The sequence below is a fragment of the Acomys minous genome (genome assembly GCF_964271855.1).
Source record: "Acomys minous genome assembly, chromosome: 5".
Taxonomy (NCBI): Eukaryota; Metazoa; Chordata; class Mammalia; order Rodentia; family Muridae; genus Acomys; species Acomys minous.
The window spans coordinates 44,893,131-44,906,076 of NC_140494.1; the positions used below are offsets into that span (position 1 = coordinate 44,893,131).

Here is a 12,946-nt window from a genome sequence, read left to right on the forward strand (position 1 = left end):
ATTCCACTGCCAGAGAACCACTTAGCCCAAAGCTACCCAACAAATTCCAGACAAGTTCCTTGCACTCATGTTAGCTAGCCTAGCATTTCATGTGTTTCTTTCGTTTTCACTTCTTTAAACTACTCCAGTTGTCTAGGTCTAGAATGGAATCCACAGAAGCTCCTGCACTATTCCTTGAAAGGCTGCCAGGAAAGACAAAGATGCTACAACAGGGGCCTTGAGAGATGCTGCGCAATCAAAATTCAGTCCAACCTCTAGGTCTGAGGCTGGGTGTTCTTGGTCCAAGGGAGCAGCTTACATTTGGCAAGGACCAGCACCTCCCTTCAATGTGTTCTTCTCTGCAAGTGATTGGAGGATTCACTGGAAAATTCCCACCTAATTTTCCCCATATTAAAAAAAAATTATAGTAAGATAATGTTCAGAAAAGCAGGAAAGAGATGGGCCAAGAGGAAAAAAAATACTGCATAAAGGAGATCCTGTTTTCTTTTCTACTCAACTAACAAGTTTTCACATACTTCATTTAAAGAAATAATTGGCCATTTAAATGTATATTTATGGAGAAATCTACAAATGTAACATGGAGAAGTTGAATAAGGAGCTTTTGAAATGCTCTTCACAAAAAGGCAAAGTCCTCTGATATTTGTAAAAGATGCTACCCTTTCCTCAAATCTTTTTAACAGGTCTAACAAGCTGTACTGAGCCTGTGAAAGTATCTTGAAATAGTTCCCTAGTCATCTAAACTATTCTGTATCTCAGTGTCATGATGCTAATTGAGGAGAAAGATGCCATTTGGCACAACTGCAATGCCATATATAGCAAAGAAGTACACAGGGAGCTCCTGGAATAATAGCTAGGCACTGGAGGAGCCCACATCCCTCAATCTCTGTGCCCAAATTATGCTCTTGGCCACTTGCACATAATTAGCTGGCTAAAAACAGAAGCGAGACAAAAGGCATATAAAGGAAAGAGCTTCCATTATTCTTGGATACATTGTCCATGTGTTATCAAAGTGAACAAGCTTGAAGACATAAAAATGAATACAGAGTAAGTTATTAGATGGAAGTTTGCACAATATGTCAAACATAAGGGATGGATGGAATAGGAAAATCCCCCTTTAATAAGTCCCTGTATTGCCTATAGTTTGTGCTTCTAAGTTTCCCTCCTTTCCTCTCATACAACAGTTTACAATTCACCTTTACTGATATCAAACATCATTGCATAAATCACATGGAACAGATGTTGAATTATGTGTTGTGCTCACAGGGGCCATGCTGGCAAATATCCAAGGATATGGAAACCACAATCCAGTTGTCCTCAGCAGGGTGCTCTGAGCTGGCCATGCATTTACTTGTAATTGTAGTGATTATCTGCTCATCAGACCATTCTCTGCCACTCTGAATGGTCCAATGCATCCCCAGTTTTTCCTCCGACTCATCCTCTCTATGCTCAGAAGGGCCAAGAATAGAAGGAAGCTGAGTTTCCTTTGTTCTGATCCCTTTAGTCACAGCACAGCAAAGCCACAGGCAAGGTAAAGCAGGAAATGAGTAAGGAAGAAATAGTCTGCTCTTTGCTGTATCTCCCTGTGCTGGGATGCTGTTCCCACCAGTTGAAAATCATCGTCTTTGAAGCTACGTTGCAATGATACAGACCACTCATCAAAGAATGTCGCCTTGTTTTCAGTGGTAACAGACTTCACCACAAAAGTTTATATCCAGCAGATTTCCTTAGCAGCTCATCTACAGCCATGAGCATTTCGTGAAATTTCCAACAAATTATTCAAATACCTTGAGCAAATGTTATGTGAAACCCTTCAGCCAGTGAGAATCCCAAGAAAGCAAGTGTGTTACACATAGCAACTGCATATTTACTAAGTATTTTTCCATGGCATTTTAAGATTCTTAAAGAGTGGATATATCTCACTAGAAGCGTGCTTTCTTCCTTCCTTTCTTTCTTAATATAGGTTATAAAAGCTGATCTCTTTATCACTTTTGAGGTTTTTTTACTGTGGTCTGGAAAACTCTAAACATTTGTCCAGACATAGTCAGACTCTCACTGCTAGTAGATCTAAGAAGAAAATGGAAAATGAACAGCCAGCAGGCAGAAAACCAGTTCTTGGGTAATAAAAACAACTTTAATTTCTTAAGGCAGAGTCTCACTGCCGAAGAAACAGAACTTCCATGGTTCTAGAGCTTTGCTAAAACTCTCATAGAGTCACTCGCCCTTCATTCCCAGCCCCAATACTCAATGAATGCTCACATATTGACCAAAAGGAAATTTAATCAAGCAATATTGTGCTGCATTCTATGATTTGTTCTAAGCCTTGTCCCGCTCGTTGCTATTGATGCCCCATTAAAGATCCAGATCTAGAAATCCTTAAAAAACAAAACAAAACTGGAGGAATTCAATGTCAGGACAATGCAGAAGGAACTGAAGACACCCGGTGAGTGGCAGATGCTGAAAAGGTCTGTGTCGGGAAGGGACCAATAGCACTTTCCACATGTGTGCCAAGGCTCACTGAGATGAGAGGGCGGCTTGCTCCAAGAATGCCCAGGGCTTCTGTGGCCCCGCCTTCCAGCTGATAAGACTGAAACCATCCTTGTGGTCTGAATTAACTGAGAAACTGTTTGGCAGGAACAATGGTTTCCATATTTACAGATAGTCAAGAATATTTAATACTTTTATAGAGCTGAAGTGTCACCATCTTGTAAATGATGTAATATCATCACGATTTCACTTAGAGTTGCAAACATTAAGACTTTTGAGAGACACTTTGAGAGACACTCAAGTCTACATCAGCCTTCCATTGATTTGAACCACTGCTGACACCATGGGCCAGATCCAAGCCTGCAACTGCTTTTTGTGTATGTTGTAAGTCTTTTCATTTTTCAATGGGGTGGGAGCTGTGGCGGGAATGCTAAGGAATACCATTCCTTGAAACATTATAATAAAGTGTAATTCAAACTTCAGTGTTGCTAAGTGAAACCTTCCTGGAATACAGTCATGTCTAGTCATCTATATGGTGTCTGCAGCTGTTCCTGAACTAGGGAAGTAGTCACAATAGCCCTCAGAGCTTAGTAAACTTTCTATTCTGGCCTTCTGATTTAAACAACCAGGTAGCAAGTGAAGATATGTTGGAGCTATGCTTATAATCCTTTACTCAAATATTCTCTGCTACCCTAGCTTGTTTTGAGGGACTGACCCACCCACTCTTTTACTGTAGAGTCGTCCTCCTAGAGATGGCTAGGTGAGCGAGAGCCATCAGCAAGGAAGAGAAATAATACCAAAACAAAGGAAATTCACACTTTAAAACACCTATAATATATGGAAAAGCAGATGTATGTGGAGGAGAAAATTCTGGAAGACATCATCTACAGGATCCACATTGTATCCCAGCCTCACTCTGAATGGGATTTTAAAAGCACCAAGACACATGAGGTCCCAAGTGCTCCCTACGTCCTTCTCATTTCTCCTGTCTCAGAGCCATCTGGCGTTGGGACAGTTGGAGGACCAACAGCACATAGCGCTGTAAAGATGATGACTATAGTAGCATGCAAAGCTTGTCTACATACATCATTCAACAGAGAACCACCCGTCTTGTCTAGTGAATAAAATGCAGAGTCACACATCTTGAGAATGAGTAAATAAATGAAGCAAACCAATATCTAAGGTGGAAAAAATGTCCTGTAATGTATTTACTGTTTATCTTGGCATTTTTAGTTGCCTACAAGTTAGTCCAGCATATACATCTGAAATGTTACCTGTGAACATCATCTTTTTGTTACTGGACATGACCATGAAAAGCTTTGCCTTAGCTCCCCTCGTCTTCTATTTGAGCCTACTGAGGATTATAACAAGAGTATGATGTGGATAAAAAGTCAAGGTGAGACAAGGTTGTGCATGCGTGGGCATGTTGAAGTCATCATGAACAAGCACTGGGGATTTTTTCCCAGGAAGAGCATGCCAGGTTGATGGGGTTCACATTCTCACATCATCTTAATAAATCCCCAAAATCTCAGTGAATTTTAGTGATGACTCATCAGCTTCTCTTAATGCATTATACTATGAGGTTCCGTGAAGGTGAAAATATCTCCTTCATATCCCACTTAAGAAAATAATGAGTTCTAGACATGCCTTACAAATAGGTCTGGAAGTTAGCCCTTAGAACGACGGCCAAGCTAAACACAAATGGTACTTTGTACCTGGTAATTTGTACCTGTTGTGATGAACTGTGGGATTTCAGTAGTAAGGATTTAAAACTGAAAAATAATTTTCTGTCCCTGACCTTTTGTGGGAGCCCTTCTGATTATGCTTGCTGTTCTGAGAAGACCTGTGGCCCCGAGCACATTATGAATATTTGATGGAAAAGCACCAGGGAAGGTGGGGAAAAATGGCCAGGGGCTCAAATGCAAGCCTCAGTTCTTCCCTAGGCCCACAAGGCAGGTAGACTGCCTTGATCTTTTCCTCTGGTCTAGGAAATGGCAGAGAAGGAGGAAGAGTTTGGGGGAGGGGTGTCTATTTACCTGTTGTGCCGCACTGCCAGGCCACCTGGGTCCCTACCCTCCTCCAATCTCTAAGTCAGGCTCTCCACCAGCCTTCCCACCTACTGCACCCAGTGGTGGCCATTCCAAGCCACAAACAAACAGAGGATTTCTGACTTTGACTAGAGCTATCCTGTGAAATAACCACTTTAGAATCCTCCAACTCTCAGACCTCCAAATACGAGAAGACTCAAGATGGATATAAATTAGACTCACAGGGAGGGACAATTGAAATATGGCTATTACAACACTGAGCTCAGTCGATCTCACTGCTTTGAAAAATACTGATTTGTTAATAATTTGTGATAACAGGCTCAGTTAGAAACTGGGATATGATTTGCTTTAAAAGAACAAAGCAAGAAGTGAAAATGTAAGTGAAGAACAATGTGGAAAACAATGAAACAAAAACCAAAACAAACAACCCTAGAATATGGAATTCATAATCACCAGGATCCAGCAATCTAATGCCCGCAAAGGATAGTGTGTTATATACGATGGAACACTATCCATCTTTTAAAAAGCAAAAGGAACAAAAAGAACCTCTGTCACTTGCCACAATATGGGTGAAGCTTAAGGGTATCATGTCAAGTGTAATTAGCCTAGTATTGCGTAAAAAAAAAAAAAATACCACGTGACTTCTTGAGTGTGCGGGATCCACAAGATATGGATTTTTTAGATGCAAAGAGCAGAATGGCAGTTATCAGAAGATGGGCTGGGCCTGAAGTGGGAAAGGGAAGACAGTGGTCCCTGGGTGTGAAAATGTGGTTAAATGCAGGAAGTAAATTCTGGTAGTCAACAGCAGTGTTCTGTGTGTTTCAAAAGAGCTAAAATACACTGTTTTACATAACCCTACTTCAAAAAAAGTGGAAATATTGATGTGACCACTTCAGCTAACTATACTTAATCATTCCACTACGTATCCATGCACTGAGACATCTCTTTTTTTTTTTTTTTCTGAGACTGGGTTTCTCTGTGTAGCTTTGGCTGTCCTGGACTCGCTTTGTAGACCTGGCTGGCCTCGAACTTACGGTGATCCACCTGCCTCTGCCTCCCAAGTGCTGGGATTAAAGGTGTGTGCCACCACTGCCTGGCTGTGAGACATCTCTTAATACCCTGTAAGTTTCTACACTTATTATTAATTAGTTAAAGATAAAACTTAAAGAATTATGTGGAAAAGAGGTTAATGACCTCACTTTAATGACACTAGAGGGAGGGTAACAAAGGGCATCTCTCACCAGAGGGGACCAAACCCTCATGTCTGTGCAGGCTTAACAAGTAACAGTGATGACAGACAAGGGGGAAAGCAGGACCATTCTAAGCATGACAGGTATACTTATGAAGTTAGTGCTCAAAATAACATATGGCTTAGGTGTCATCATGGGCTCCTTTTAAAAGATTAGTTATTGCCAGAGAGAGTGCTTGGAGGTTAACAGTACATGCTACCAAGCCCGTTAACCCAAGTTTGATCTTCAAAACTCACATGGCAGAAGGAAAGAACCAACTGCCACAATGGTCTGTCTTCTGACCTCCATAAGAATGTCATGGCACATGTGGGCATGCATGCACACACACAAACACACACACACACAAAAAAAATAAAGATTAAAAACTATTAAATATGTTAACTAGTACATACAATGACATTGTTGGGACTTGTCATGCATGTATGTTTCCTTATCTGGACGCACTGTGGTCGAGCCTTACTTTAAGGCTACAGTGTCCCACATGCACATCACCTAATACCTGTTGTCCCTTCAAGGTACACATCATAGACAGCATTTATATATACCTTTGACAGCATTCACAAGCTACAACATTGCTTTATCAGTTTATAATGTCAACAACAACTTGAGGAAATATGATTTTATATGCTCACGTATCTCAACTCTCAGACATAGGATGTGATTCAAAACTCTTAAAATACCATTAATGTATCTTTTTGGAATGCATTAACAAATAGGTTTTGCAAGCAGGGGGGAAGGTAAAGGCATTTTAAGTACCTCAAATGTCTTAGTTAACTCCCACTACTAATGATGCAACAATTAAGGTGTAAATGTGTCTGCTCGCTTTCTCCTAGGTTCTGCCACTGAGCCGAACTGAAACAGGAGGGCAGTGGGAGAAGTGGAATCTTGATGAGAGAAAATTGAGTAGAACCAAAGTGTTAGGCAGTCTGCAGCATGTCTTGCTCACATGTGCCTGTTTCCTGCCTATCTGTTCCTTGGCCCTCACTGTCCCCACCACCCAATGAACAATAAGGAAGACAAGATGGTAAAACAGACTTGTGGCAAGTGAATGCATTAAACACCAAGTCAAGCTTCCATGAACTGATAGCTTCCTTCAGCTCAGAGCCCCCGAAAGGGAAGTTACAATAATGCCTACTGGTCCACACGGACCTGATGAAGAACAAATAGAGAGATGAAGGTAGGAATGTGGATCACACTAGACACTTTCTCCAAGGAAGAGTGAAAAAAAAAATAATCTCTCTTTAATGGTGGGTCTAACTCCAGAAGTGGATTCACTTTGCTCATCAAAGTCAGACTAGATTTGCTTTAAAGAAGAGAAGATGGCAGATGTGAAATTATGTCACTTCCAAGGTCAAGTGTTAGTACACTTGAAATGCCCACTTGCATCCTCCTGAAACCAGACCCCATGGTGCTAGAAGCACAGGATGAGGGAAGAGAACCGAGGTACCAGTTAGCATCTCTGAACTGAGCCCCACGGAACAGCCATCTGGGCAAATCAAATGGGCAAGCCATCCAGAATGCTGACAAGGGCAAACCTCTGATTCCAGGTAACTCCATGTGTGGAGCAAAGCTTCCTTGCTGACCTCAGTCAGCACACAGACTCTCAGGAGTTGCTCTTTAAATCACTAAGAATTTAGGAAGTTCATTATGCAGCAGAAGAGTTTCTAATCTTGCTTAGAGAGCTAGATTAAAACCCGCTCCTGCTTTCCTTGAGTCTCAAGTAGGAAAACTCACAAAGGACCTTGAAACATCAAGATGGGTTAGCAGAAGACTGAGAAGGATGCTACATAGTTTGTGACTATGGTCCCTGAAGTCACACTGAGTTAGAAGCCTGGTATACTGCTGGGAGAGACTTGCTGTGCTTGTTTCACATTGTGTAATGTAGAAATAACAGTGTTGATCAGATTATTTATACATTACAAAGACTAGATATTGGTATCTCTGTGTGTGAGGCATTTAAAACACTGGCTGGCATAGACTAACTGCTCAGTAAATATTCTGTTCAATATTGTTTATTCTCTATTCTGTTCTAGTCCAGTGAACTGTCTGCCCATAGGCATGAGATGACCCTATTCTTAGGAAACAGAGCTATAGACAGGAATAGAAGAGCTATGCACATGTTTCCTGTTTGATTCTGCCCCATGGCTAATAACTCCCATGAGTCACACATTATAAGTCAGAGTGAATGCTCAGGTTTTGGACCATCCATAACACAAATGTCAAGCTGGGAACCAAGCTCTGTCTCCTCATCTAGGCATTAAGAACCCATTCTTTGGAACTTCATGACCAATTTCAGTTGGGTAAGGATTATCAAGCTTGGCTTTGGAGTATAGCTCAGTGGTAGACTATTTGCCTTGTAAGTGTGAGTGTCTGGGCTCAATCCTTAGCACCTTGAAAAATGAGCACCAAGCTTTACATGTACTGAATGCAGTCTTGCAAAGTTCTTTCATCTGTGACATGATATACTAGCATAGTATTAATGAGCCTTGTTTGTACATATTGCTTTCCATCTCGGTGTAATAATCAGATAATGTGTGTATGTATGTATATATACATATATATGTGTATGTGATCTTAAATTCATTAGTAATGCTAGGTTGATTTGGAGGATTTTGATTTTTTTTTTACTGCAACACAGTCAGAACTTCAGAAAAAAGTGTCAGGTCTATGACTGACTTCAGTGTGGCTATACCTCTCTTAAGTTAGTTTCCCTTTCTCAAGTAAGTTGTAAGCCTGAGGTGAAGAAAATTTGCCTTTTCATTTCATGATTGCTAGTCATCCCTTAAACACAATTCTAAGAGATGCAAATTAATTGCATAATAAATAAGGTACCAATTAAATACTAAAAAAATAAATTATTAATGCAATAGTAATTCGCATTCTAGATTCCCTCAGAAACTACAGTGCCACACGTGTTACATAGCTTAATGTAATTTGAGTTTGGTAATGGACACCAGGTCCCATCTCGTTTCCCTTCTCAACTTTTCTATTGCCTCTCTCATGGCTGTTGTGTCTCTGCCCCATCTCCCTACCAGATCTCTGTTCCATGTTTCCCCTACTTTCCTCTAAGCTATCATTCTTAATAGCCTGTATTTTATACTCCATCAGCCTAAAACCTATTGTGGGCTGTGTGGGAGGGGGTGTCTGCACACACAATATCTTCTGATACTGTGTCACTGTATAATTTTACACAAAAGTTTGAAACAGTCACAGTTTCAGCAGCATTATTGGGACTAGCTGCAGGGGAGCATGCCTACATCTGACATGTCACTGAATGCCACCGAGAATTAATGTGGACAAACTTTAACCGTGGAAAAGACTCTTGCAAAACAGAAAGCTTAAGTACAAGAGTACTCAGAGCTGCGCTGACAGGGTCACCTAGAAGTTTCTGCACTAGGAAACAGCCACTTTATTTGCATCTCTTCTCTATAAACTGAGCTAGGCAAGGTTTAAAGAAATGTAAAAATGTACGCTGAATAAGCTGTATAGCACCTCTATTTAATAAAACAGACTCAAGCGGATTCTGTGACATTTTACAAACTTACCCTTTAAGAAACAGAACTGGGTATAATTTGATCAGTAAACAACAAATTATAAAGGAAATCATTTGGTTAAAAATGTCCTTTGATTTTCTCAGTACAATGCCACAGCTTTCTCTAAGTGCATCTTAAAAATTCTAAATCTTGAACTTACTGCAACTGGAATTAAATTTTCTCAAGTAGCATTAAGGAGATTGTTTAAACAAAAATGAAATTCAAGTGTACCTCTGTTAACAAAATTATTCCTGAAAGAGTTAAGCATTGTGTCTACCTGGCAAGGTTGTTTCATTTTAATGGCTGTGACGTGGTATCTATAGCAGCACAGTTCGCAGGTCCAAGAGCCCCTCTCACTGATCCACTTTAGGAGACACAGCTGATGTGTATAGCGAACAGACCCATCACATCGGCAAGGATTTAACAACTCACCCTGAAAAGAAAACAGCTCACAGTGAAGATCTGTGTTTCTGTCTTTACTTTAAAACCCTAAGCTCCATTTCTTTTCCTTTTAAGCGGTTTACCCAGAAGGATACAAGCATCAAGCTCTATCCCAGAAAACCAAATTAAATTTTTATATCTCTGATGGGAATGATACTAAAGTCTTAAAAACTATTTCCAATATAGTGCTTAGAGTTATGACATAAATGCTCCACTGACATACAAAATGTCTGCAAGATATAGCCCCCAATGCCCTTGGGGAAAGCTCTACTATTAAATCTCTTTAATAACTTTTAAGTGGATGGTCAGATGCATTTCCTCTGCAGTTATTCTTAATCATTGCTAAAGAAGAAATGCAGAGCAGAAAGCAGCTCATAACAGGCTTATGCTTTTACTTTTTCTAAATGTAGCATCATAAATATTGACTGGGGCACTATATTCCTGAAAGCCTGCATATTCTTATGCAACTTCCTAACTCTCAAAGACATTAAACCTAATGTTTTCACACGCTTTGGAAGGGTGAAGCATTATCCCTTTCTCATTGTGATCATGCGCATGGAAGTTTGCACGTGCCCCTAATGGTGTTTACAGTGGTAGTTATAATTTTTAAAAAATGTGTTCCTAACAAAGCATAAAGCTCATCAATTGGCTAAAATAGCCTTTGGTTTGAAGTACTTCCTTTTGCAAGCACTGTAGCACATTTTCTCATTAAAAATTTGCAGTAAGTAAACACCCTCTTCTGGTACTGTGGCATGACTTACACCACCCCCTCCGCCCTCATTTGTATCCTAAGACTAAGCTCTCTGGATACATTAATAGAAAAGATATAACCTTTGCATCTTATAGGTTTGATTCTACTTATAAACTAAAATCCTTTGAGTAATTCACAAGAAATTCTTAATGAATAGGTGCCTGAGGAGGGTCTGACTGCAAAATGAGGTAGAGGGGAACGGCATAGGTTAATTTACTTCTGTATTCGCCACCGGGACACTTTTATCTGCCTTCACAGAAAAGGAACTGGAAAGGAAGGCTCTGCTGCGATGCGTGCGCTGTCCGCGGTGCTGAAAGGGCTACCGAAGCCGGCAGGGTGAGCCCATCCCTCAGGCCTTACCTGCTCTGCGCCCTGGAAGCAGATCTTGCAAATGGGCTGATGATGCTGGTGCTGATGGCCCGAGCGCTGGTCCCCACCTCCGCCGCTGCTACTGCTGCGGCTGCTGCACACGGAGCGTGTCTCGGGCTGGTCTCCGATGCATCGCCGCTCGCCTTCCCCGCACGCGCCGGCCTCGGGTTCCCCTGGGCCTCCCTTCCCTGCCGCTGCCTCGGGGACCGTCACCTCCGGAAGGCGCCTGACACTTTCGCAGGAGTCTCCGGCCGCTGACACCTCCTGGTCGCTGGGCAACAGAGACGGCGGCAGCGGCAGCGGCTCCTCCGAGCCCCTGCGCCGCGGAGCCACCTCTACCAGAGGCTCGCCCGACCCGGAGGTGCGCTCCAGAGGCTCGGGCACCCGCGGCAAGTAGCGTGGGGAGGTAGGGACCAGGGCCAGCTCTTCGAGCGGCGGGGGTGGGGGCGGCTGGGGCAGGGGCGGCTCCGCTTCGCGGCTATCCGCCCCGCTACAGCGATTGCTGCCCTCGTCGCTCATGGTGGAGCCGCCGCCGCCCTCCTGCCCGCCCGATGGCGGGCCAGGCGCGGACTGCAGCCAGTGAGAGCGCTATAGGAGGCCGGAGAGGGAGGAAGGAGGTGGGCGGAAGGGGCACTAGGGCGCCTGGACTGGGAGGGCGGGACCAGGAGGGGACACGGAGGACCGGCGTGGCGGCGGCGGCAGAGACGGCTGTTCGGCTGAGCCGCCCGCTCGGCTCTGATGGAGGCGGCGCCGAGTTCGGCTGCGCGTGCTAGGCGCGCGGGTCGGGTGGGGTGGGGTGGGAGGCGGGCAGGAGCACGGAGTTGCGCAGGGAGGCTGGGAAGGAACAGGCTCGGGACTGGGGATGGGGTCGTGCGTAAGAGGGAAGTGTGGGGTGTAAAGAGGACCCGACTGGGACTGGGGGAACCCTAGGCGGCTTCCACCAACCCCGCCCAGGGCTGCTCACGTCGGTTCCGGGGCGGATTGCCCCTCTCAGAAGCCTGTGGCACTGCGGCTCTAGTGAGCAAAGAAAAGGGGGAGGGGTCGGAAGCTGCTGATCCAAAAACCGTTACTGGGTGGGTCTGGGGGAATTCCGTGACACCAGGTTGGGTGGGGGCGCGGTGGGCCAAGCGGAGACCTGCGTGGGAGTAGGGATGAGAGCAAGCCAGATTCTTGAATTCCTGTGGTGCAAGAACCCATTGAGCAGAGGCGCGGGAAAGACTCTAGAGGGTAGATGCTGTAACTGCTCTTTGCTTCCCTGTTGGGTGGGGAGTGGGGGTCGGGTACTAGTCCTGTCCCACTTCAGAGGACTCTGCATCACAAAAGTCTTCAAGCAGGAGCCTCTGGAATCCCTTGTCATCCCTTGAATGTCTCAGTCCTCCTGTCCCCTCTCCTGCATATGCATCCTGGATTTGTAAAATTTAGAGATGGTTCAAAGGTTGGAGGGTCACATCCTTAGCAATGCCCCATTCTAGGGCTCTTGGGTCTCCATTCTTAGAGTAATGATTCTCCCTCCTTCTCTCTCTCTCTCTCTCTCTCTCTCTCTCTCTCATACTGGACAAAAATCTGTGGCCTGGCAGTGTGTTCTAAATCCTCCGGCCACCTGAATTCTTAAGTGGTTGAATTTATACCTGCGTGGTGTCTGTGCAAATCAATTGTGAATTTTCACTGAAGTGATACCTTAATGATTTTGACACAGACCACTGGCACTAAAAACATTCATTTGCTACACTTCATAGCCAGGATGAGATAAGCAAACTAAGTTGATCAAGGTCACCAGGCTATTAAAGGACTTTTGACTGACTCCAGGTTTCGTGGCTTTGACACCAGTGTGCATGCATGAGTGCATGTGTGTGCGTGTGTGTGTGTGTGTGTATATGAGAGAGAGAGAGAGAGAGAGAGAGAGAGAGAGAGAGAGAGAGAGAGAGAGGAGGGAGGCAGGGGACATGGACATTAACTTCCAATCTTCATCCTCTCAAAATTAATAGTTCTGTAGTATGTGGTTTGTTTGGTGACTCTGACTCCACTTAACAGAATTTGAAATAATTGAGACAAAATACAATCTTAAATAAT

General features: G+C 43.5%; 1 protein-coding gene across 2 annotated transcripts in view; it reads right to left on the reverse strand.

The window, feature by feature from the left end:
• The window catches only part of MARCHF11 (membrane associated ring-CH-type finger 11), an 87,227-nt gene extending 75,323 nt beyond the window's left edge, over positions 1-11,904 (reverse strand). Inside the window, exons 1-2 of one of the 2 annotated variants that reach the window (XM_084784114.1) lie at positions 10,868-11,895; positions 9,593-9,748 (exon numbers count right to left, since the gene is read on the reverse strand). In XM_084784114.1, the coding sequence (XP_084640240.1) occupies positions 9,593-9,748; positions 10,868-11,395 (684 nt within the window). In that variant the 5' untranslated portion in view covers positions 11,396-11,895. Of the gene's footprint in view, positions 1-9,592; positions 9,749-10,867 lie in introns of both variants that reach the window. The other variant, XM_084784115.1, reaches the window with a different exon arrangement.
• Positions 11,905-12,946: the final 1,042 nt, after the last annotated feature.